Source organism: Puma concolor, chromosome D2 (genome assembly GCF_028749965.1).
Source record: "Puma concolor isolate L17-30 chromosome D2, mPumCon1.1.hap2, whole genome shotgun sequence".
NCBI lineage: Eukaryota > Metazoa > Chordata > Mammalia > Carnivora > Felidae > Puma > Puma concolor.
The window spans coordinates 16,605,732-16,631,470 of NC_141677.1; the positions used below are offsets into that span (position 1 = coordinate 16,605,732).

Sequence of the window (25,739 nt, forward strand, 5' to 3'; positions counted from 1 at the left end):
TTTACTTCTTTATTATTAATAGGCAGATTTCAACCCGATATAAATGGGAGAAATGTGACAAAATATTGTCCCAATTTAAAGGCATTCTGAGGGGCACCTGGGTGACTCAGTTGGTTGAGCGTCCAACTTTGGCTCAGGTCATGATCTCCAGTCCATGGGTTCGAGCCCCACGTCAGGTTCTGTGCTGACAGCTCAGAGCCTGGAGCCTGCTTCTGATTCTGTGTGTGTCTCTCTCTGCCCCTCACCCACTCATGCTCTGTCTCTGTCTCTGTCTCTGTCTCTCTCTCTCTCTCAAAAATAAATAAACATAAAAAAATAAATAAAGGCATTCTGGACACCAAGCACATACATTTCTGTCACTATAATCCATAGTGCCCAATTCCATGACTGGATAAATATCTTTTGAGATGCTATTTATTGGCTGCCCCTATAGCGGGCAAATGCAAGAGACAAGGCACCACCCGCTCTCCGGAAAGTACCATTAAATAAAGAAGAGAAGCCGTATTCTAGGAAGTGGACAAATATGCACTAGGAGAGCTCAGAGAAAAAAGGCTGTTCCAGAAGGTGAAACAGAGGCAGGTTTCATGAGGAAAGAATGTTAAGGTTTCCAAAAGAAAAAACGGAAACGTGGTTAGAGAGGAAAGGGCTTGGCTTCAGAGGGTGGTATGAGGCATGTGGCCAAGATGGAGACCAGACCCACAAAAAAGCTGGATTCAAATGGTAGAGGGTCCAAGATGCCAAGCTGATGGGCTTGACCCGTTCAGGAAAAACAAAGTCCGGATAAGGAGCGCAGGCTGGACTTCCATGAGCTTTGAGCTGGAAATAGCAACACAACTAAACCATTTCCTGGACCCGTGATTTCTTTCCCAAACAGTGACCAAGTCAGGGCCGCTGTGGGATGGAGCCCCTGTGGACTTCCACAAAGAACCCCGAGTTTGGTAAGTACGGAGTACCCATTTGGGAAGATGAAAAAAGTTCTGGCCCTGGATGGTGGTGATGTTTGCACAATGATGTCAATGTACCTAATGCCACTAAACTGTAACTTAAAAATGGTTAAAAGGGCAAATTTTATGTGTATATTTATCTTATAATAAAAAGGTATCCTTTAAAAAAAAAACAAAAAAATAAAAGAACCTCAAGGGACATGCCATGTTCCATGGGTGGTTTTGGGAAGACCAGCCCAGAGGTATGACTGCCTCTAGACAGGGCAGCCACGAGCACAGGGTGATGCTTTCAAATGTCCCTTCCATGGCTGGACTCAGGGAGCCCCAACCTTTCTGCTGGGGCATATTTTCAAGCAAGGGAGGTGACGAAAGTGAAGTGGGCACCACCTGTGTCCCCAGAGACAGCAGGCAAAATATACCCCAGTGTGTAATCTCCTCTTACAAACAGTTCAGGGAGAAAAGACCTCTAAAAACAAACCAGAAAAGACTACACAGGGCAAGTGCCTGCCTAGAAGCTTTGCTGGATTTATAGGAAATACATCCTCAGATACCCCTGCAACTCACAGAAAGCTCTAGAGAACGAGCGCCTTAATAAAACATGAAAGGGATCATTAATTAAAACCTGGGTCCCTTCCTTGGTCCTGAGGGAAAATGCATAGTGACAGACGTGTAAATTTTATATATGCAGAAAGAGTGTGAATTCCCAGAGAGACAGTTAATATCGCAACCGAAGCCATGAGAAAATGCTACACTGCCCCCGGTGAATATTTTATAAGCATTTTGGTCTCAGATCCAAGCCCATGAGGTAAATCCTGCTTGATTTAGCCCTCCTTCATTACTGAAACTGGCCAAGAGCTCTGTGATGAAAATACAGAAAAGTAAACGCTGATCCCTGAAGGGAGTCCCATCAGTGACCCCGTGACCCCAATCTCTGTGACTCTAATGGGCCCTTTCCTAAATGCCACAGGAGGATTTGTGCAGATGAACGTCCTGCCTTTGCCATCATCCCACACATACACCAGGCTGCTCTTCAGCAAGAGAACAGTACTTGGGCCTTCACAGAGATTTTTTAGAGAACCTGTCAAAGTCTTTTCTTCTACAAATGCCACAATTAAAAACCTCCAGGGGAGGGGCACCTGGGTGGCTCAGTCAGTTAAGAGTCTGACTCTTGATTTTGGCTCAGGTCATGATTTCACAGTTTCGTGAGATCAAGCCCCTCATCGGGCTCTGCACTGACAGACCAGAGCCTGCTTGGGATTCTCTGTCTCCCTCTCTCTCTGCCCCTCTTCTCTCTCTCTCTCTCTCTCTCTCTCTCTCTCTCTCTCTCTCACATAAATAAATAAATATTTAAAATTAAAAAAAAAAAAAAAACCCAGGTTAATGCCAAAGCCAAAACTGATTTTACCCACTCTGTTCCTTCTAATTTTATGCTGTATCCTAAACAAATATCTCCCTCTTCTACTTCACAGTATCTCTGGGTTTTTTTTTTTAGGTCATTTTTTGAGAGTCTGATTTTATAGATTACAGGAATCTTGTTATAGGAATAGTCTCATTTAGCCTTCTCACCAAGCCAGGATGGGGACCTTATAAATGACTGTCCCTGATTTCCAGTTGAAGAAACTAAGACCCAGAGAGTGACCTTCCCAAGGTCACAAAGTTTTGGAGTTCTAAGATTCCACAGGAGGTTACTGAATTTGAACTGGGTTCTTCCAAGGTCACACTGGTTGCTAATACAGCTCAGTAAGTCACTTGGTCAAAACGTGAAAATGTGGCCACAAATCATCCATAAAGGGAGGGAGTACAAAGGCAGCTGGAGAATGAATCCTGTAGGCTGTGTCACCCAGTCTCTAGGCCTCACGTGACTTTAGGGGGAAGCCACACACACACACACACACACACACACACACAGCACTTGCATAGGCCCACAGACATTTCCATCTGTAACGATTCTCCTAAAATTATTCATGTTTATGTACTCAAATTTCAGCTATCCTTCTTTACTGGAAAAAAAAGAAAGAAAGAAAGCCAGTGCTGAAAATCATCAAACTCCAAAAGTAATAGAGTCCTGCATCTTTTTTCTGGCACAACGCCATATCTTTTGGGGAACGCCAAGCTCAAGTACACATGGTTCTAACAGCTTGAGAAAGCGTAGTACCTGGTGAGAGGCTGAATATACAAACAGATAATGGCCAGATCATTTCTAGAAAGAGCACTCTGACCCACAGCCTGCAGAACCTGTCCAGGAAACGAATCCCCATATCTACAACAACCAGTCCAGGACCCAGGCTGCTATAAGGCAGGCTTGTAGGAAGCCAGGTTGCTATTTCTAGTAACAATCCAGGAAACAAAAAAGTCACTTCTGTAACAATTGGTCCAAGATGGCAGGATTGTATTAATAACTGACAGCTTCCCTAATTTTTGTCCCTGCTTCCAGCCAGAGAGAGCCAAACATGCCCCCCTAACCAATCACACAGGATGCTCTAAGTAGCCTGCCTCCAGTATCCCCAGCCTCCAGTCGGAGCACACCTGAAGCCTTCCCTTTTCCCCACTACAAAGCTTTCCCACTCCTCCACCTGCCTTTGAGTCTCTACCAAAACACAGGTGATGGTGGCCAACTCCCTTGCTGTAGTAACCACTGAAACAGCTTTCACTTCTCATTCGGTGAGTCTTGTTTATTTCCACACTGGATAGATACCATCTCTGAAAAATCTTTGCTGGGCCTATCATCCCCTCCAGTCACTGATCTAATTTTTTTAGAGACAGCGAAATATTTTGCGCTTATCTGGAAAATCTAGTTGATATCTAGATAGCCTTCCATTTAGACACCATTAGTGCAGCTAATTTTTATTCTCTGTAAAGGAAAAGTTGAATTGGATAGAACCATCGTCTAAAAAAAATTGGCTTGGAGTATCATAGACATCTTGACATGCTACTTAAGAATAAATGATTATCTGAACTATTTGTTCCTTGGAAACAAATAACGGGAGGCAGGTGGGAAAGAAAATATACCACAAACTGAGGGAAGACCCAAGGGAGGTGTGAAAATAACAGATTCTGAGGATCAGCAATCAACAAATGAGGTCCATTTTTTCTTAACATAATTAGTCTCACCGACTGTCTCCCAAGGGCCAGGCATCAGGCAAAGCCCAAGAAAAACAGAGGAGAGTGACTCAACAGATGGACGCCATCAATAACAGTGGATGATGCAAGGAGAGAAAGGCTGGAGCCAGAAACGCACACAAAATGTCAACATCAGAGCAGTATCAGAAGGGGGGCCTCAGAGAGCCAGGCTTTGATCCTAGCGGAGGGGAAATGGTCACAGCATGGCAGGCCCCGTGCCAGAGGAAGACTGGGATGCTAATCAGGTTACAGAGCACAGATAGAGACAGAGCCCAGTTATAGGACCTGGGGACCCATCCAAGGACTGGGTCCCAGCAGTGGTGCAGACCCAGAGGCCAACATGCAGGAAGGATGCTTGCTGCTGAGACTTACACGTGAGTACCACACTACTTAAATACCTTCTGTGTCTGGGCCTGAAAAGTCCTGGGAATTGAAGGAGCATTGAGGAGGCCACAGCTACAAGAAGGGAGGCATGCATGCAGAGGGTGGGACTGGACTGAGTTAAGGCACAGGGCTCATCCCTAGAAGCCAGCAGCCGGGCAGGGGTCCAGCGTGGTGTTAAAGGAGATAGGCCCGAACTTCTGATGTTGACATCTTAACCACAGAGCCCAGATCAGCCGTACCCACCACACAAGGTGAGGGCCATCCCCTCACCTTGCCTCCCAAGCAGCAGCAGCCTAGCAAGGGGCCAAAGCAATCAATCTGTGGGGCAGAGGACAGAGTTTTCAGTGAGGGTCGCAAAGAGGTTAAGAAGCCCTTGTCCAGGCTGGGCTACACCCCCCCCACCCCTTTTTTTAGTTCAAATTTTTATTTAAATTCCAGTTCGTTAAGGGGCACCTGGGTGGCTCAGTCAGTTAAGCATCTGACTTTGGCTCAGGTCATGACCTCACAGCTCATGGATTCGAACCCCACATCGGGCTCTGTGCTGACAGCTCGAAGCCTGGAGCCTGCTTCATATTCTCCCTCTCTCTCTCTCTTTCTCTCTCTCTCTCTCTCTCTCTCTCTCTCTCTCTCTGCCTCTCCCCACTTACATTCTGTCTCTCTTTCAAAAATAAATAAACATTTAAAAAAAATTTCAAATTCCAGTTAGTTTACAGTTCAACACTGGTTTCAAGTGCTTCATCACTACATACAACACCCAATGCTCATCACAAGTGCCCTCCTTAGTACCCGTCCCCCACCCACCTCCCTTTGTCAATCCTCAGTTTGTTCTCTATCATTAACAGTCTCTTGTGGTTTGTTTCCCTCTCTTTTTTCTCCTTCCCATATGTTCATCTGTTTTGGCTCCCTTGTCTGAAAGTGGATTCTCCAGCCCCAGTTGAGTCACTCTAGCTGTCCCTGCCAAGGCCTACCCAAATTGCAGATTCGTGGGCAAAATGAAAGGTCAGTGATGCTTTAAGTCACTAAATCCTGAGGTTGATTTATTACACAACAATCGATAATTGAGAAGAGAGTTTGGTATCTGAACGCTGCTGGAACAGACCCTAAAATCTGAGGCCCTGATGCTTGCACCAGGTGGCAGGCAGAAGCCTCAACAGGCCTCGGTGCAGGCTAAAAGGGAAGCAAGAAAAATATAATTGGAAGCTGGAAGAAAGGGGATCCTTGCCACGTAGTGATGGAAAGTTTGGTAACATTACCAACTGAAGGAGTATAGAAAAACTTCCTGCGGTGCCTGGGAGCCTCAGTGGGTTAGGCGTCTGACTCTTGATTTCGACTCAGGTCATGATCTCATGGTTTGTGAGATCAAGCCCCAAGGCAGGCTTGCATTGGCAGCACAGAGCCTGCTTGGGATTCTCTCTCTCCTTTTCTCCCTGCCCCTCGCCCCCCTCTTGCACGCACACACTCTGTCTAAATAAAAATAAATAAATAATGGGGCGCCTGGGTGGCTCAGTTGGTTAAGCATCCGACTTTGGCTCAGGTCATGATCTCACAGTTCGTGGGATTGAGCCCTGCGTCAGGCTCTGTGCTGACAGCTCAGGGTCTGGAGCCTGCTTTGGATTCTGTGTCTCCCTCTCTCTGCCCCTTCCCTGCTCATGCTCTGTCTTTCTCTGTCTCTCAAAAATGAATAAACGTTTAAAAAAATTAAAATTAATAAATAAATAAATATAAAGAAAAACTTCCTAATAAATTTAGTCATATGGCCAAGGAGACTCCAGGCAGAATGCAGACGTGCCCACTGGCTTCCCGTCACTGCCTAAGATACAGTGCAAGAAAAGAGAAGCGAGTTAAAGAATACATCGTTCAATATGAAGGTGCTAGGATTTGCTGAATCTGAAAATAAAACTACTTTCTTATTCCTAGTCTCTGGAGACAGCAAATGATTATCGAAGGAAGAGAAGGTCTCAGTCTATAGATCAAATCAAGGGTGGGAGATCTAACATGGTGAATCATAGAAACTTTCAGACAGACACAAGGCCCCCTGGTAATCTTAAACACACTCCCAAGACCCTCTTCATTCAAGAGTGCGTCCAAGAATCCCAAGGGCTTTGCCCCTCAGCGTTCTCACAGATGGCCCAAAATGGAGGAAGGCTTCTCTTGGAGAGGTACGTCATGGCTTTTGTCTAAAGGAGTGAGGATTTGCCATTCTGAATGGACTGGAAGTGTCCTGTCAGGATCCTGAGGGAAGTGCCTTTTCCCTGCTCAGGTTCCCCCATCCCCACCCCCGCTGTGGAGTATAGCTCGAAAGGAAACAGAAACCACATTGTGTGCAGAAGATGCAAAAGAATAATGACCACCCTGGCCCTGGCACGGCCGGTGAGGAGACCCCATTGGCTGGAAAGCCTGTTCGCCAAGGGCCTGCAGTGTCATCCGGAAACAGAGAGGTAAGAAGGTAAGCTCCCATCCCAGCTAAGTCTCCGATCAGGCCTCACCGATTTTCTCAGCTGATCAAAGAACTAAGCACAAAACCCAGGCCCCATATGCAATACACCATCTCAAGAATTTTCCTCGGGATTCTAAAAAGAGATTACTCACATTTGAAAGAGGGATATCTCTGCCGCCTGAATGATACATCTCCTCCCTTGGGCTTAATAGAGACACATCCACCTGTATTCCTCAGGAAGATATATGGATTAAGAAAGGCAAAAACACTAACTCAGAAGCAAGATTGTGTTCAATCTTCTTTTTTTTCTCTTAGCAAATGGGGCCATAATTCCAAGTAAATGGCATGTGAAGCTGTTAAGAGCCAAGCCCCACATTCACATTTCGATGTTGCGCTGGTTGTAAATAATACGCCTGACTGCATCAGGAACCAAATTGCTCGTTAACTGCCAACATTAGTTGTTTAATGATCTGAATACCAGAAGATGCCAATTATTGTATTCCTTCTTAAAATGCCATTTAAAACCCATACATGTAATTATTATACCTTTTCGTTAAATTTTTATGATTCTTCTGAATCTGCTGAGCTGGAGGCTCACTCAACCTATAAAACTCAGAGAATACTTGAAGGATGTCATTACGTAACTAGATTAAAACTCCATTTGTCGGGGCACCTGGGTAGCTCTGTCGGTTAAGCATCTGACTTCGGCTCAGGTCATGATCTTGTGGTTCATGAGTTCAAGCCCCACGTCAGGCTCTGCGCTGACAGCTCGGAGCCTGGAGCCTGCTTCAGATTCTGTCTCCCTCTCTCTCTACCCCTCCCCTGCTCATGCTCTGTCTCTGTCTCTCTCTCTCAAAAGTAAGTAAACATAAAAAAATTAATAAAAAAAAAAACCTCCATTTGTCACACCTGGACTTGAGTCCCTGCTCTGCCACCACTGAGCTGACTGAGTGAACTTAACCAACAGATATACCCTCAACCTCCTGATCTGTTCACTGGGACCTCAGTATCTCTCCCACCTACCTCACACAGCTGTTGTGAACATAGAATAAAATAACAGCACACAGGAGGGGTGCCTGGGTGGTTCAGTCAGTTAAGGGTCTGACTCTTGGTTTCAGCTCAGGTCATGATCTCACGGTTTCATGAGTGTGAGCCCCAAGTCGGGCTCTGAGCTGACAGCATGGAGCCTGAGTGGGATTCCCTGTCTCCCTCTCTCTCTGTCCCTCCCCCACTCATGCTATCTCTGTCTCTGTCAAAATAAATAAATAAACTTAAAAAATATATAGAGGAACGTTTAAAAGCATTCTTCAAATGACAGGGTAAGACACTATTTTCAGAGACTTGTGTTTTCGACCTACTAATTAATGGGAAAATATATTCCTAACAACCACCAGATTAAGGAGGGATTATGATCCACTGAGAATCCTCCAGAAATCTAATATCTCTGACTAGTATGTTGAATGAGTACATCACCTTGTCTCATGTCATCGTTTTCTCTTCCTATAGGAAGGGGCTGACCACATCCAACAAGCTTCATGGAGCCTCTGCAGCTACATAATGCTGTACAAACATCTGCTAGAGTTATATGGCATGAGGATTAACTTTAGTCTCTCAACTCATAAAGAAACAGAAACTGGGAAGTCCAAAACATGGTACCTACACTGATAACTTATCTTTTATTATATGTGCCTATGTAGTTTTATTTTCTTAAGTTTATTTATTTTGAGAGAAAAAGAGACAGCATGAGTGGGGGAGGGGCAGAGAGAAGGGGGAGAGAGAGAATCCCAAGCAGTTTCTGTCCACACTGTCAGCACAGAGCCCCGTGTGGGGCTCAAACTCATGAACCCGTGAGATCATGACCTGAGCCGAAATCAAGGTCGGATGCTTAACCGACTGAGCCACCCCGGTGCCCCTGTGTATAGGCAGTTTTAAGAGTCTTATCCATCCCTTTACAAGATGGCCGTGGTGCCCATTTACTCCATGAGTTTTAGTGAAACTTCCCACAAAAGCTCTGAAATGTCCAAGTCTGATATGGGTTATGGGTAGGAGGTTACTCGAGGACAGAGCCCGGGTGTGGTGGCAGCCGTCACTACTCCGTTCAGCTGCTTCAGTGTCTGCACCGTGTTCAGTTACCTGATACGGCTAGCATTTTGGCTTCAAGCAGCGCCGGCAGTTGGATTTCAATATCATTTACTCTCTTCCTGAGAGTGCTGCAGATTCTCTCGCTCATACACACCTAGAAGGAGAGAAATGGCCATGAACCATCGTTTACTCAGGTAAAACTCAGAAAGCAATGGAGCAGCCGGCCAGAGGCTTCTGCGTCTGCAAGTAATTAAGAGGGGTGGTAAAGAGTGACTGAAGGAGAGTTCTTTAAAAGCAAGCAACATAAACAGACAGAAGTAAAAGAGGAAAGAAGGGAGGAGGGAAGACGGAAGGAAGGGAGAGGGGAGGACTAAATGAAGTGGGCATCGGGGGCACACTTCAAGCATTAGGTCCCATACCTTCACCACATCTAAACGCAAAAATGACAAGAGTTAACACACCAAAGCGCAACCACAAACCACAATAACCTCACCACTCTGCCCACTCCCTCCTCAGGGTTACTCCCGCCTGAAATACTCTTGACCCAAGTGACTTGGCCCACTCACACCCTTCCGGCCTCTGCTCACACACTGCCTGGGAAGAAAGGCCCGGCTGATGAGCCATGTACGATGGCAACCCCCTCAACCCTCCTGTCTTCACCCTGCATGATGGTTTTCCATAGTGACTTTTCCAGCTGACACTATTTGTTTCTGTTCCTCAGTTTTTCTAGAATCTCTGTCCCCTAGGATGCAAGCTCTCTGTGAGCAGGGACTTTGCTCTGTGTCTGGTACACAGTAAACAGTAAGTAAAGGTGCACAGCAATTGAGATCAAGGGCAGAGCGGCAGGCTAATTACTAGTAGATGTTGTCTAATGAAACTTTAAGGGCAGATAGTTGCTGGCAAGTCATATTTGAAAAATAGACAAGGAGACCTCAATGAGCTCTATAAGTTTTATTATGTATTTTTCCAGGATGCTCCAAACACTTCCTATGTTCTTTCTTTGCTCTTTCAAAAATAGCAAAAATGTTAAATCTCACATTCCTTTTCCAAATGTCTTAGGTTATCTTTTACTTTCTTTGAAACTGAAACATCACATTTCTTTTCTTTTATTTAAAGCGAAACCCCAGGACGCCGGGGTGGCTGAGTCGGTTAAGCATCTGACTTCGGCTCAGGTCGCGATCTCATGGTTCATGAGTTCGAGCCCCGTGTCAGGTTCTGTGCTGATAGCTCAGAGCCTGGAGACTTTTTCAGATTCTGTGTCTCCCTCTCTCTCTGCCCCTCCCCTGCTCACACTCTGTCTCTCTCTGTCTCTCAAAATAAATAAACATTAAAAAAATAAAAAGCAAAAACTCTATATTCAATTGATATCTACACTCAGATAAGTGAGTTACCTAGAAAAACATCCAGTTCAACAAAAGCACACAGCTCAGTTGAATAACAATGAACATGTGTACAGAGACATTTTGGGTGTTCCACAAAGGATGTTACCTAGAAACGTCCCCCTCTTCTTGCTAAAAATCTGATTCCATTCAAAGACTAAAATTAACCCACTTGGGTTCACAGAGCCCAGAGAAAATACAAAATTTAATTTCCCCAGAAGAATCTAGATCTTGCTAGATACCATCGACTTTAATTGTTGTGCTTATCTTAGACTTAAATTGAAATTATTTTTGGAATCAAAGCAGACCTCACCCATCCTGCCTAAAACATTATACTATTTCTTTCATGGCCTTAAATATGTTCTTTTCCATAAGCAGCTGTAATTTCCCAGATCTCTTTATAAAACTCATTCTCTGATGAAGGCGACAGCATGGTGGCCTCCACACCAAAGCTGGAATCAGCGGGGATGAGCGTCCCCATGTCCCAAGTGATTAATTCCTAGACCCTCACGGTGGTCCTGACACTTGTCAGGAAGTCAGAACTGGTTGTTAAAAATAAGATGCTCTGGATTCCTCCTCCCAGCACCCGGTCTCAGGTTGGCCCAGTGCCCGACGATGGCTCATCCCTTTCCATCCATCTAAGAATGTCATCAGAGGTCCGAGAACACTGCTGCTAAGTCCGTAACACGTGCCGTAATTCTTATGTCTCATCCAAAGTCTGTCCAGTCTTTCTGATTTTGGTAACAGTTTCTGTTAATCATAATTGGGCCAGTTTCTCCTTTGTTGAGCAAACCTATCCTTCAAGCTGTCACTATTAATATGAAACAGCTTCTCTAAATCTTATTAAATTGCAATGTACCTTCTTTCAGGCACTGCTGGATGTAATCGAATATCTACCAATCTCCAGCTATTCCATTTATTTCCAACTATTTCTTCCATCTCATTTATCCTTTAATTACCTGGTGTGGATAACCGTTAGAGTCAAAGGAATGTAATGAATGAAGGAAGGCCCCGTCTCTCTTTGGGGGAGGAATCAAAACAATATCAGGTCTATGTGTCTAACATACTGAAGGAAGAAAACTGGGCCAAGCTGCAATTTTTACCTCAAGGTCGTGAGTCAGTCAAGTCCAGAGTGCAAAGTTGTTTTTTTGTGTGACTGAGCAGTTTTGTTTCAATTCCGTGTGGACTCATCTATGCCCCCCCCACACACACACAATCATGGCTGTGTGCACGTACATACCCAACTATACACACATACACGCCCCGGAAAATCTGCATCTCCTTTTAATTTCCAGATAAAATTGGACCCTGAGGAACTCATTACCAAATAGAGCTTTCAGATTTACACTTTAAAATCTTAGATATGAATTCCTTAATCTTATGGAAAAGCAAGGGAATTATAAGCTTTTTTGTAAGTGCGTGAGAGCAAGTATGCAAACAAAGCCAATCACTTTCAGCATTTGGGCAAATCCAAGAGCTTTCACAGTAGCTGGAGATTATCAACAAATCCCACTATCATGTGCATATGTCAATATGTGTGTGCACAGTATAAAATGTCCCGTAAAACACACTCATACATAAACACCATGTGTATTTTGTCATTGGCACACCTGCATGCTCACTGCTGGGGCAGGGACTCGTTCAGATTACACACAGCATGTTCCAATACTCAATAAACCCAAACACTAGAGTGATTCCACCTTTTAATTCTGGGCAAAAATTAGGATGCACCTGGGGCGCCTAGGTGGCTCAGTCGGTTGAGCGTCTAACTCTTGATTTCAGCTCAGGTCAAGATCCCAGCATCATGGGATCGAGTCCTGAACTGAGCTCCGCACTGAGTGTGGAGCCTGCTGAAGATCCTCTCTCTCTCTTTCTTTCTCTCTCTCTGCCCCTCTGCCCCTTCCCCCCACTAGTGCTTGCTCTCTCACTCTCTCTTAATTAATTAATTAATTAATTAATTAATTAAAAGAAATTAGGATGCACCTGATAAATGGCACATATTTACATCAGAAAATCCAGGAAAAGGAATCCTCCTACCCCCTGCCCCGTGCAGGAAGCTGGGGCCTCTCCTCACCTCCCCAGTGGCTCCCCCTGGAGGTCACCTGGCAAACATCCAGAGAACATGAACACTAGTCGGCAACATCACCGAAACATACAAGGTAGGCCCTCTAGCACTTTCCCTGCTGCTTCACATGACAACGTGGGTAAACTGAGCCAGTCTCCCTTGAGCAGGAAAGAAGGTCTCTCAGCACATACAGTATGAGAACACATGATAAAAGCCCTTTACCAGAGTCCTACCAGGGGGATTCACCTCCTGGCGTGGCTCCCAATAAAGCAGTGCCTCAAATCTCATCTTGCTCTTCTCCAGGCAAACCTTCTGGCAGGACACAACCACCCATCAAACCACTGCTGTGTGATTTTGTAGCAAAACCATTTCATGGTTTTTGGTTTGGTTTTAGTTTTGGATTTTTTTGGTTGTATTTTTGGTTGGTTGGTTGGTTGGTTGGTTGGTTGGTTGGTTTCTGGAAACAGACACAAAAACTGAAAAAAAGAGAGCCAGAATAATCGTGGACACTTCTGCCGACAACACAGCCCCAGTCTCAGCTCAGCTGTGGTGATCTGTGAGCCCCTTGGCAGGTCTTCCTGACCTCCCCTGGGCACTGAAAATGAAAAAAAAACCATTTCTTCCAGGACAGTGGATTCTCATCTGCTTTGCTCTTTGCTCTGAAACCCATTCTTTTTACATCCTGGTCATCTCATAACCACCCCTGGCTCCCAGACTTAACACAAGTAATTAACAATTCCTACCCAGTTCTGTGCCACACATGTAGTAGTTCACAGAGTAATTGATCCTTCTCGGTCACATATAACTATCTCTGCAGGGAAGGATTCTGTTTTGTAAACTGTGGTTACCCTAACTAACCACGACATTGACTATTTAATTGACTGTGTGCTCCCAGGGAATAATGCAGGAGTATGCTCTCTCCACACCAACCGAGGGCCTGATATGAAGTATATGTGGCAGTGAAAATGGGCAAAATGACTCTGAAGTCAACTTAAAAAGTTTAGAACACAAACACCTACTACGCCTTTTCCAAACTTGTTTGTGCGGATCCCTGAACCCTGTCCTCCTGGAAGAAAAGCAATTGATTTCTTGGATTACTCCCATCCCCAAAGCCTCTTCATGCAAAAGCATTTGAGAGTACCCAGAAGCACTCATTTCTGTCCCCTAACACTGACAGTTCCTGGTGAAGCAAAGGCCAAACCAATCAATCGCTGGGGGACCACAAGCCAGGACCCCCACCACAGAGCAGCCCTCGCTCCCGGCTGTTTGGCCTCATCACCTGGCCTGGAGGATGGCTTTGTAAAGTCTACACTTCTTGTGGAGCCATCAGCTAGACACAGAATTTCATGTGAGCTAGATATCACATAAGTTAAAAAGATAACTTTAGAGACTTCTTTAGAAAGTGGGCATAGAAAGGTGCTTACCTTAGCGGTGAGTTCCTTCAGTGACAAGTTGAGGGTTTTTATCTGTTCCCGGAGGCTGGAAGAATTAGAAAGAAGACATTGGTCTTCTTGGGATCATAGTTCAATACCACCAAATATAGGAACATGGTGAAACAGTGAAACTTCCATCAGCCCAAAGGCTCAACAACAGTGGGAAACATGATGCCAGATTGGTTCCATTTGACTGTGGAATTAACATGTTGCTAGGAAGCAGATTTCTCCTCTCTAATTACGCTCTACTTTGGCTAGTACTAAAATCTGTTATTTCCGTAGTGCACATCTCCATACTGCATAGATAGGGTGAAGGAACAACCCAGATGTGCTCCTCTTAGCAGGAAAGAATGAAAATTTACACAGGATGGTCTACACAGGGTAGCATTTCACAGACAGTAATCAAATATGATCTATTCAGCTACACTGTGCACTCCAACAACTATGCACAGAGCACTGTGTTTAGCAGTGAGGTGGAACATATAGGAGATACGTGTATCTAAAGGACATCTGACATAGATTATCCTCACTCTCTTTAGGCTTATCCCTTCTTCTTTTTTCTCCTAAGCACTATCCACCTTGACACTTCTGTTATTCAGGTAATTTCTCTCTACCCCCACGGGAATATAAATTCCACCACCGCAGCAACTGTCAGTTGGGTTCACACCCGTATCCTCAGTGCTTAAAACAATTCCTGCAGCGTATAAGCAGGCATTCATTTGAGACCTGCAGAAAGAATAAATGAAGGAATGAATGAAACTAAGTATCAGACCTTATTTCCAGTGTTGTTACCAAAAGAGAGGAAGTACACCCAGACAATCAACTCCAATATAAAACAAGATGAAAAATTACTATTGAAAATAGAAATCCAGTGTTACGGGGTGCCTGGGTGGCTCAGTCGGTTAAGCATCCGACTTCAGGTCAGATTATGATCTTGCCATTCTGAATTCAAACCCCACATCCGGCTCTGTGCTGACAGCTCAGAGTCTGGAGCCTGTTTCAGATTCTGTGTCTCCCTCTCTCTTTGCCCCTCCCCTGCTCACACTCTGTCTCTCTCTCTCTCTCTCAAAAATAAACTAAGAAAAAAAGAAAGAAATTAAGAAAGAAAGGGAGAAAGAAAGAAAGAAAGAAAGAAAGAAAGAAAGAAAGAAAGAAATCCAGTAGGATCAAACTGTTACATAAAGATTGTCACAGGCAGATACCGTCTCCAAGGGCACAGTGGAGACAGTAAGTTAGGTAGCGATTTAGGAAAACAAGTGATTAGGTGGAAAGCTTCCTGGAAGAGGCAGAAAGTGAACTGGGCCTCAGGGGGAAAAGGGAAGGATGAAGCTCCAGGGAAAAGATGAGGCCAGCTGGACCATACGGTTCACAGAGGTGAACTGTGATGGATGAGAAGAGGAAAGACTGTTTCTAAAGGGAGGGAGGAGGGGCAAGGACAGAAGGGGAGAAGTCTGTCTGCATCTGAAATGTGTGCTTACTCGTTTAGGAAAATAAGTGGGGGAAACGCTCATGTTTGTTTACTCTCAGTGGTGGGTAAATGAGTGTATGTTACGTTTTCCAATGTGTTTAAAATATTTACAGTCAAAACAATCCTTAAAGGAATATCAGGGACTGGCTCTAGTCAATACTGAAGGCCGGGCGAAGGAGTTCTGAGCTTTATTCCACAGGCAGTGGGAAATTACTCCAGTTTTGAGCAGGAGAGCAATAAGAAAGAAATGGGGCTTTTCAGGAAAATTAATTGGGCAGCACTGTGAGAGGGGGTTTGGAGGGAACACTGAACGGGACAGACCAGGCAGGCACCTTCAGCAGAAACCCAGCTGTGAAGCCGAAGGGTGGGCACAGAGCATGGAAGTCAGGAAGGAAAGGAAGGCCTGGAACCTTTCATTAGGTTGATGCTGAAAAGCGTAAGCTCTGGAGCTTTTTGCTCATCATTCATTCATTCATTCACATACTCATTAATTCTTTCAATATCTACTGGGCTCCTAGTAAGTTAGGAACTTGGAGCATAAAGACATGGTTCCTGCCCTCAACAGCTCACTGCTTCTCAACAGTAGCCAAAAAAGAAAAAGAAAAAGAAAAAAATTAAAGAAAAGAAAGTTACAGGTACTAGAAGAGCAAAATGGTGAGCTGCGAAAGTGAGAAGGTCAGGTTTCCTGGGGTGTGTGGGGGGCGGGGGGTGGCGTTCGAAACAGCTGCTGCAGCAGGGGTTGCAAACGATGACAGGCAGGTTGCCAGTCTGCCTGCCTGCTGCTGTTCTTCGGCTGTAAGAACTGGTTTTGAAAGTTGTCACCTCCACCATCTGTGACTTCTCAGTACAAGCAAGTTAGTGCCCACTGCAAATGCCCTAGAACTGGGGCAGGCCCATTCTAAACAAGTCGTCCTCACTTTAGACCTCCGTCCAGCAGAGGAGAGGAGCCCAGGCCAGCCGGGGTCGGAGGAGAGCTGACAAACAGCAGGGCACCAGGCAGCAGAGTTTTCTGAATCCAGGAGTCACGATGTGACAAAAATCGGTGTGGGAACGGTGGGAAGGCGCATGTGGAATCCTCCCTGGAGAATTCTAGCCAGCTGGATGCGGACTGGCTCTTCTGAAGGGAGGTAAGTTTGGGTGGCATGCTAACACAGAGGGCGGGGAGAAGATGCCCCTTGAGATGCTGGGGAGAGAAGGGCAGAGGGTGCCAAAGATGTGCCTGGAACGATTCTGCCTGATTCCAGAGGCAGGACCAGCTTCCTGCTGCTAATGTTGGCTGTCTGAACTTCCAACCTGCCGAGGGCGGAGATGCACTTTCCCTCTCCAGGCTCATGGGAGCCCATTCAACTAATAACTTTTCAGCAAACGGTTCACCACGAAATTGATGCTGCGTGAGCATTTAATAGTATTTTATAAGGAGGTGTTCCCAGCCACACACACAGACCAGTTCATGCATTAACAATGAAGACAGATAGGTATCGGGTCCACCTGCTGACCCTGAAAATGTAGCTAACCAAGAGGCAGTGCCTTTAGCTACTGCTCAATAGGTCAAGCACTAGCCTTCCAGGGGTTGACACAGTTCGTTGGTCTTGGCTCAGCTCTGGTCTATCCCAGAAAGAAGATGAGTCTCCTCTCAAATATCCATGTTAGAGCAGGGAGGCAGTGATGCGGATAATTGAATGCATTGTTTCATATTTGATTTGATTTATATTTAATTTATTTAATTTATGCTGTATTGCTTTTTGCAGTAGATTTACCTCCCTAATTATGTTTTGCTCAGGCTAATATTAACATTGGTTGCATCCCTGGGGATGAACGCAATGAAATGAAAGCAATGGGGGGGACAGAAGAATGAATAATCTACACACCAGGCTAGTGGTTTTCAAGCTATTTTTAGTAGCAGAACTCTTTCCAACAAATGTTACATAGAGCCATAATATATAAAATACGCAACAGGAGATCTGTTCTGATTGAGGGTGGGTGTCTGGCCTGGGGTACAAACGATGTCACAATGACCCCACACACTTAGTGTTCTACCATCACCCTGTGGCCCCTGAGCCAGGATTCCAGGAGCAGGAATTCAATTGAAAACCACCAAATTAGAGAAGTTAAATGTTTGCAAACAAGAGTTACATGTACCTCAATGATTAAAACTCATCCCCATGTTTGTTTCAAGCTTGTATACTGTTAATGACATTAAGAACTGTCTTCTCAGATCCAATTACACTGTATCCTAGAAGCACATATACCGTCTCCACAAACAACGTTTTAACAAACACACGAGACGTCACTTACTCAAATGTATCTTTTGTTCAAAGCAGCCATGCTAGGAATAAGAGCGTCAAACATTTATTGAGCGCTTACTACGTACCAGGCACTTCTCCATATTCCTCACACACATTAGCATTTTAAATTCTCACAACTCCGTGAAGTAGGTACTATAACATCTACATTTTCAGACAAGAAAACTCAAAGAGAGATGTAAGTACCTTTCCCAGGGTTAACCAGCTGGTAAGTGGGTCAATGATGACCCAAGCAGTTCCGCTGTCTATTCTCCCGACCGCTAGCTAACTTAACCTGTACCACCTCTCCTGGAAGCCGTTGTACTTATTCAAACATGCTCTCATTGTCCAGACTGGCGTTTAGAATCCTACTTTATTATTTTTTTATTTTTTTAATGTTTATTATTTATTTTTGAGACAGAGCACGAGTGGGGAAGGTGCAGAGAGAGAGGGAGACACAGAATCTGAAGCAGGTTCCAGGCTCTGAGCTGTCAGCACAGAGCCCGACGCGGGGCTCGAACCCACAAACTACGAGATCATGACCTGAACCGAAGCCGGGTGCTTAACGCACTGAGCCCCTAGAATCCTATTTCAGAATTACGTTAAATTGACAATACAATCAATATCATAATTTGTGAATGCACATTATTCTTCACTCACAAACTGGTGTTTAAATCAAATGACCAAAACTCACCTTCAACACATGAAGCCTCAGAAAAATCAAGACTGCTGGCAAGAATGTGCTGCAGAGAAAGCACATCAGGGGCAGATGGGTCAGGAGCTAGTGGTGGCAAAGGGAAATCGAGGGCAAGGAGGTCAGTTTTGAGTGGACTGTGTTCCCCGCACCCCAATTCATTAGTTGGTGTCCTCATCACGGACTTTATTTAGAGACATGGTCTTTACAGAGGCGATCAAGTTAAAGCAAGGTCATTAGGGTGGGCCCTAATCCAGCATGCCTGGTGTCCTTATGAAAAGGGAGAATTCAGATACAGACAGACACACACAGAGAGGTGACCATGTGAAGACACAGGGAGAAGACAGCCATCAAAAAGTCAAGGAGAGAGGCCTCACAAGAAACGAAGACTGCCGACACCTTGATCTTAGACTTCTAGCTTCCAGAATAGTGAGACAGTGGATTTCGGTTATTTAACCTGCCCAGTGTGTGCCATACCTTGTTAAAGTCGCCCAAGCAACCTAACACAGGCGGGATTTTCAATTTTCATCTGAAATTAACACACAATTAATCATATGTATTATTAAGATCATACATACTGGGTCCAACATGAAAAAAAGTCACTTCCTTATGTAGCAGCAGGCAGACAGCAGACAACATGATAGCTCTTTTGTTTGCTTCAGATTAACAAATGGTTTCATGCTCTTTTTTTTAATAAGTTTAAAAAAAATTTTAATGTTTATTTTTTAAATTTTTTAATGTTTATTTATTTATTTTAATATTATTTATTTTTGAGAGACAGAGTGTGAGTGGGGGAGGAGGAGAGAGAGAGAGGGAGACACAGAATGTGAAGCAGGCTCCAGGCTCTGAGCTGCCAGCACAGAGCCCGATGTGGGGCTCGAACCCAAGAACCGCGAGATCATGACTGGAGCCGAAGTCGGATGCTCAACCGACTGAACCACCCAGGGTGTTCCAGTATTTATTTATTTTTGAAAGAGACAACAAGAGAGAGAAAGAGAGAGTGGGGAAGGGGCAGAGAGAGAGGGAGACACAGAATCCGAAGCAGGCTCCAGGCTCCCAACTGTCCGCACAGAGCCCGACGTGGGGCTCAAACCCAGGAACTGCAATATCATAACCGGAGCCGAAGTCGGACGCTTAACCGACTGAGCCACCCAGGCTCCCCAAGACGGTTTCATTTTCAACCCACCCAAGTGGCAGACCGAGAGAGGTGACAGCAACAGACATATGCAGGATGTGAATGTTCTCATTGGTAGCGTGGGAACTACGGGTTTGAGGGGCAGCCATAAGAAAATTTCACATAAGAATGCCTTTGATTTAAAAAAAAAAAATGATTAGGAGACCACTGGGTTAGTACAGGAGCTCACAAATAAATGCCTGAGCTTCAGGTTAGGGATGAAAAGGGGCTCCCTGAAACACTCCTGCAATATCACGGGAATGCTACTGCTGGTGTCAAAAATATCAGTAATAAAAAATTAGTTTGGGGACAGACAGATTGCTTTTCAGCAATAACTAGAAAGGGAAAGGGAATGGGAGTCAACCGTGGTAACTAATCTAAACAGTACAAGCCAAGACTGGTCAAGGGCCAGGAGGAGGCGTGTGCGGGAGACCCTCAGCCCAGTAATCTGGGTTCGATGACTCAGGGTGAGAACAGTTCTAAGGAAGAGCCACCTGTGCCGCTGCCACTCTGGCCCGTGGACACCGCCTCTGAAATGCCGCAAAGGCCTGTGAACTGGTCCCCCCTCCGCCCTCACCACTGATCAGCTCAGATCCTGCTCCCGTACACCCAGGGAAAGCCGAGGACCAACGCAGCCGCCTGCCATCAAATCTCTGACCGCCTCTCCCACAAGGTCCACTTCGCTGGCTCTGCCCCGCCACAGAGGCCTGACGGCTCCTCCAGTCCGCCCTGGCGGGGGTGGGGTGCAGGCCCCTCTGTCTGGACGCTCCCGCTGCCCTCTTCCATCTTACCCCCTCAGTGAGCCCAGCCTGACTACTCCATGTCAGATTGCAAATTCACATCCTCTCCTGTTCCTCCTCAACAACAGCATTTAGTACCTCCTAACCCACTGTGCGGTCTACTTAGTTATTATGTTTATTGTTTCTGCCTTCTCCCACTAGAAAGAAAGCTGCACAGGCGCAATGATCTTCTGTGGATGGCACATAGTGGGCGCTCGATATTTGCTCCCTGGGTGCTAATCACCTTCTTGTCTTCTTCCTAAGGAATACAGTAGTCCCTGCCTTGTTTGTGGTCCACCTTCCACGGTTCTAGTCACCGGTGGTCAACCAGTCTGGAAGCAGGCGACGCTCCTTCTGAGGTCTCGTCAGAAGGTCAATAGTACACTAACCGCTACGTCACAACACTTCCATCACCCGCCTCACTTCATCCCATCACGGAGGCATGTTTTCATGTCACATCATCACAAGAAGGGGTGAGTGTCGTACAAGAAGATATTCTGAGAGAAAGACCACGTACACATAACTTTTATCACAATACATGGTATAATTGTTCCATTTTATTATTAGTTATTGTTGTTCATTATTAGTTATTGTTGTTAATTTATAACTTAAACTTTATCATAGGTATGTATGTAGAGGAAAAAACACAATATATGTGGGGCTCAGTGATACCCACGGTCTCAGGCATCCACTGGGTGTCTTGGAACGCATCCCCACGGATAAGGGGGGCTGTGGTAGGTGAGGCCTCGTGGGAACCCTCACCTCTCTCAGAGGCACCGTCAAAGCAGGATGGTGGGAGGTTCCACCTCTGTCCTCACTTCCACTACAGTCCCATCATCAGTGAAGATTAAAGGCCATGACTGATCTTGACCGTCCTGCTGTAGGTGGAGCTTTATATGAGGAAGAAGAGGTTTAAAACCCAGCGTCTAGGGGCACCTGGGTGGCTCAGTCGGTTGGGTGTCTGACTTCAGCTCAGGTCATGATCTCGCAGTTTGTGAGTTCGAGCCCCGCGTTGGGCTCTGTGCTGACAGCTCAGAGCCTGGAGCCTGCTTCGGATTCTGTGTCTCCCTCTCTCTCTGTCCCTCCCCCACTCATGCTCATTCTCTCGGTCTCTCTCTCAAAAATAAATAAACATTAAAAAAAAATGGGGCGGGGCGCCTGGGTGGTGCAGTCGGTTAAGTGTCTGGCTTCAGCCAGGTCACGATCTCGCGGTCCGTGAGTTTGAGCCCCGCGTCAGGCTCTGGGCTGATGGCTCAGAAGCCTGGAGCCTGTTTCCGATTCTGTGGCTCCCTCTCTCTCTGCCCCTCCCCTGTTCATGCTCTGTCTCTCTCTGTCCGAAAAATAAATAAGAAACATTGAAAAAAAAAATTAAAAAAAAAAAATGGGGCGCCTGGGTGGCTCAGTCAGTTGAACGTCCAACTTTAGCTCAGGTCATGATTTCACAGTTCATGGGTTCGGGCCCCACGTCGGGCTCTGTGCTGACAGCTCAGAGCCTGGAGCCTGCTTCGGATTCTGTGTCTCCCTCTCTCTCTGTCCCTCCTCCGTTCATGCTCATTCTCTCTCTCTCTCTCTCTCTCTCTCTCTCAAAACTAAATAAACATTAAAAAAAAATGGGGCACCTGCGTGGCTCAGTCAGTTGAACGTCCGACTTTGGCTCAGGTCATGATCTCCTGGCTCGTGGGTTCAAGCCCCATGTTGGGCTCTGTGCTGACAGCTCAGAGCCTGGAACCTGCTTTGGATTCTGTGTCTCCCGCTCTCTCTCTCTGCCCCTCCCCCACTTGTGCTCTGTCTCTCTCTATCAAAAATAAATGTAAAAAAAAAATTTTAAACCCAGCATCTGTTCGTTAAGATCTCCATCTCTTAGAACTTTTCCTAAATTCCATCTCTTAGAACTCTTGCTCTGTTTGACTTGTATCTTTTGGATAGTTTCTTTTCATCGACTGTGTATGGGCTGTACAGTTTTCCACAAATATTCATATCTTGAAGTCCTAACCCCCACCCCCCCCCACACACACACATCTCAGAATGTGACCTTATTTGCAAATAGGATCATTGCAAATGTACTTAGTTAAGAGGAGCCTGTTGGGGGGGGCCCTGCTCCACTATAACTGGTATCCTTATAAAAAGGGGAAATTTGGACTCAAAAACACATACAGGAGGACAGTAGGGAGAGACACAGGAGAAGAACATCACCTACAAGCCAAGGAGAGAGACTTGGAACAGATCTTCCCCTCAAGGCCCTCAATAGGGCCAGCCCTGCCCATACCTTGATCTTGGACACCTAAGCACATAAACGTCTCTGTTTAAGCCACCCACCTGCAGTCCTTCGTTACAGCAGCCCTAACACACTCATGCACACTGGCATGGGGAGGGGGACGTGTGGAGAGCCAGAAGGCTGGAAGGACGGACCAGGGCTGTGCAAAGGGCACCCAGAGGTCTCAGCCTGGAGCCTGTCTCCAGCCAATGCAAATGAGTCCTCTCTGCGGCCAAGCTGCCAAGGCCAGAGGTTCGCTCTGTAAAGCTCGGAGTGACAGTGCAGACAGCATCTTGCTCATCTTATTCAGAAGACCTATCGCCACATTAGGTATCTATTTGCTTAAAGAATCCCACCCCATAGTCAAAGAGCAGCCAACCACAGTTCACTCGCTATTTCTCCAGACTTAGGGAGGCTTATCTCAAAAGCCTTTTAAAGAAACTTGAAGCTGCACCCTCTCTTAGTAATACTTTCAATACTTCCCATAGATCCAGACATCAGAGGGCCCTGCCCTGATCCTCTCTACTCCTGGAGTGAAGCATCCACAAGGCCAAAGGTACTTGCCCTTCCAGAACTGGGCCAGGCAGCCAAGACCAGAAGTGCCTTCCAGAAGAGCCTTGAGCCTGCTTCCTGCCAGGGTGTCTTCTCAAGGTACCCCTCTCAAGGGTGGAGCACGGCACAGGGGACACACCTATAGGCCCAAGCAGTGGTCATGCAGTGGCTACTTCGAAGGTATGGATATTTCTTGGACATGCAGGCTGAGTATCCACATGTGAAACCCATCAGAATCCCAGGGTGGAAAGATAGGGTCAGGGGGGCGTTCCCTTGGTCCCTCTTCCTCTGGGCCACAAACGTCAGGCAGGCCTGGATGAACTCCTGTGTGTTCGTGTCTTAGAGAAACTACCTCTCACTTTATGTGATATTCCTTTATTCTTTCTGCTTCCTCCTGTCGTCACCACCCCTGGCACCAGCCGTGGCCCTACATGTTAGACTCATACTCAGGATGCCAAGCACATACCGGCCCCAAACATGAGCCTTTCAACCACAAACCCCATCCCTACTCTTATCTGACCCTTGCTGACTACAAGAATACTAATGATGCTCTGAGAATTCCACCACCCCACTAACTCTCTGCGAGACTTTGCACGAGTCGCTTTTTTCTGGAGCTCTATTTCCTTACCTGCAAAGCGAGAAAGTTGAGCCAACTTATTTCTGAGAAACTTTCAATCCTACGATCTGAGATTCTTTTACTGTTCTGCCGTTCAAGATTCTCTTACCAACATTATTTTGTCTGCAGAGAGCCAGAGAGTCTAAAAGACACAGAGGTTATATAAAGTGCCAGAGGACGTTAGTGACAGAGGCAGAAATAGAGGCCAGACATCTGTCATGTTTCAAAGCAAGGCACGGTTTTTCAGCTCTCAGAACAGAGTTGTGCAGAAAATCTGCCGCCTATTGGCAGTCACCTGTCCGTCTCTTTGCATGTGTATACGTGGCCTGATGCTGAAGTTCCATTTTAGCAAAAAGCTCTGGGAAAGGAGGATTATCAATTTCATCTCTGAACAGCCTTCTCCCTGACCTCCTTTCTCTCTCCCCATTCGCAATTCTATCCCTTGTGTCTTGTTTAATAAAAATAAGTTAAAGAATGAGAGATTGTTACTACGGCAAGTTAGAAATGACATAAAGGGCAAAATGACAGCCACCCTCGCAAAGGCATTACTTGGGTCTTGAATTTAAAAAAAAAAAAAAAAGTGCAGGAATCCGTTGACATTAACAACCTTGCCAATTACTGCTCTGTCCTCTAACCTTCTGTCGGGGGCAAGTGGTTAAGGAAATGACAGCAAAAACAGCTTTAGGAAATGCAAGATTTTATCTCCTTGGCCTTTTCCTTCTTTGGACCCTTCTTGCCTCACGGTTGATAATGTCACATGTCATCAGTGGGACATACCCAGGGCACAGACCAAAAAAAAAAACAAAAATGCCAAGAATTCCTCCAGGCTTCAGATGATCTCGGGAAGGCACGATAGGGCACATATACTCATCAGGAGCAAGCCATTCTTTAAGTCTGTAAAAGCTATGGAGCTGGTTACCTGGAACATTTACCCTTGGGGAAGCCCTCGTGGTGCAGTGGAGAAGGTTCGTGCCCAGGGGCCGAAGCTCTGGCAACCTGTGGCCATCCTTACCACCTATGGCACAGCACACAATTTCGGGCATGCTCAGTGGCAAGGACAGGAGCATGACAGCAGTGCCTGCTCACGTGACAGACACCCATATTCGTCCTGGGGACCTTGGGAAGAGTGAAGTCCAGTAAGATTTTTTAATAAACGGTTCATACAAACAACCATGACTGTATCAGCGTAAGAAAACAGTTTGAGTAATCTGACAGAAATCAAGCAAATGGTTTTTTAACCAGGGTAAAGTAAATATGTGTGATATTTCCCTCTCTGCCCCAAGCAAAAGAGATTAAGTGAAAGAAATGAAGAAAAACAAGCCACAGAAACACTCCAATGTTCAGTCCTTTGATTCGTTCTCTGGATATGGATGGATCTCACTAGTGACTCGTCCTCTTACTGAGTCTTTCTCTGAATTCCGGGGATCCTGTGTCTCAGCTCTAATTGAAACACTACACTCTCGAGAGTTATTGTGATAAAGTCCGACTTCCCCAACTAACTCAGCAAACTGAGACGGAGATGTCGTATTTTGTAAGACTCTAAATTCTTAATAAAATGTATCTACGTAGCTTATATGAGTACTCCTAAAGGGGACAGCAGAGAGAGAACGAGCAAGAGCGCACAAGGATTTCCACCTTCTCGAAAAGACTTCCTGTGGTCAGTGGGGAGCTGATGCGAAGACAGGCAGCAGAGCCAACCGGCGCTAGCGCTGAATTCACTGGATTTGCAGAGCCTCGCGAATTTACTGATAGGAGTAAGACGGAGCGGATGTGCGCACGCGCGTGCGCATGCGCTCCTCGCCCGCCACCCTTGCCAGTTCCCGCCCCCACTGGGAGAGTGCCTGACACCGCAAGAGTCACAGCTTGCCTCTGAGGCCAGGTCCGTTAACAATCGCATGTTTATTTCCAACTGATTAACCTGGTATTTGGCTTACCCAAATACTCCTAGTGTTAATTCAAGCAGATCGTTCAGTGCTTCTCAAACCATCTTACTCCAAATCAAAAGTGTAATTCATAGGCCAGAAGCATTTAGATTTGCAGGCATTTGTCTATCTGTAAGGGATTTTAAGCTGTCTA

The 25,739-nt window shown here is 45.8% G+C and overlaps 1 protein-coding gene across 3 annotated transcripts in view; it reads right to left on the reverse strand.

Annotated features, from left to right (window-relative positions):
• DISC1 (DISC1 scaffold protein) overlaps positions 1 to 25,739 on the reverse strand; it is a 351,679-nt gene that overhangs the window by 200,795 nt on the left and 125,145 nt on the right. For all 3 annotated transcript variants that reach the window (XM_086679680.1, XM_086679681.1, XM_086679682.1), the window contains exons 8-9: positions 13,836 to 13,890; positions 9,019 to 9,121 (exon numbers count right to left, since the gene is read on the reverse strand). In XM_086679680.1, the coding sequence (XP_086535806.1) occupies positions 9,019 to 9,121; positions 13,836 to 13,890 (158 nt within the window). The remainder of the gene's footprint in view (positions 1 to 9,018; positions 9,122 to 13,835; positions 13,891 to 25,739) is intronic.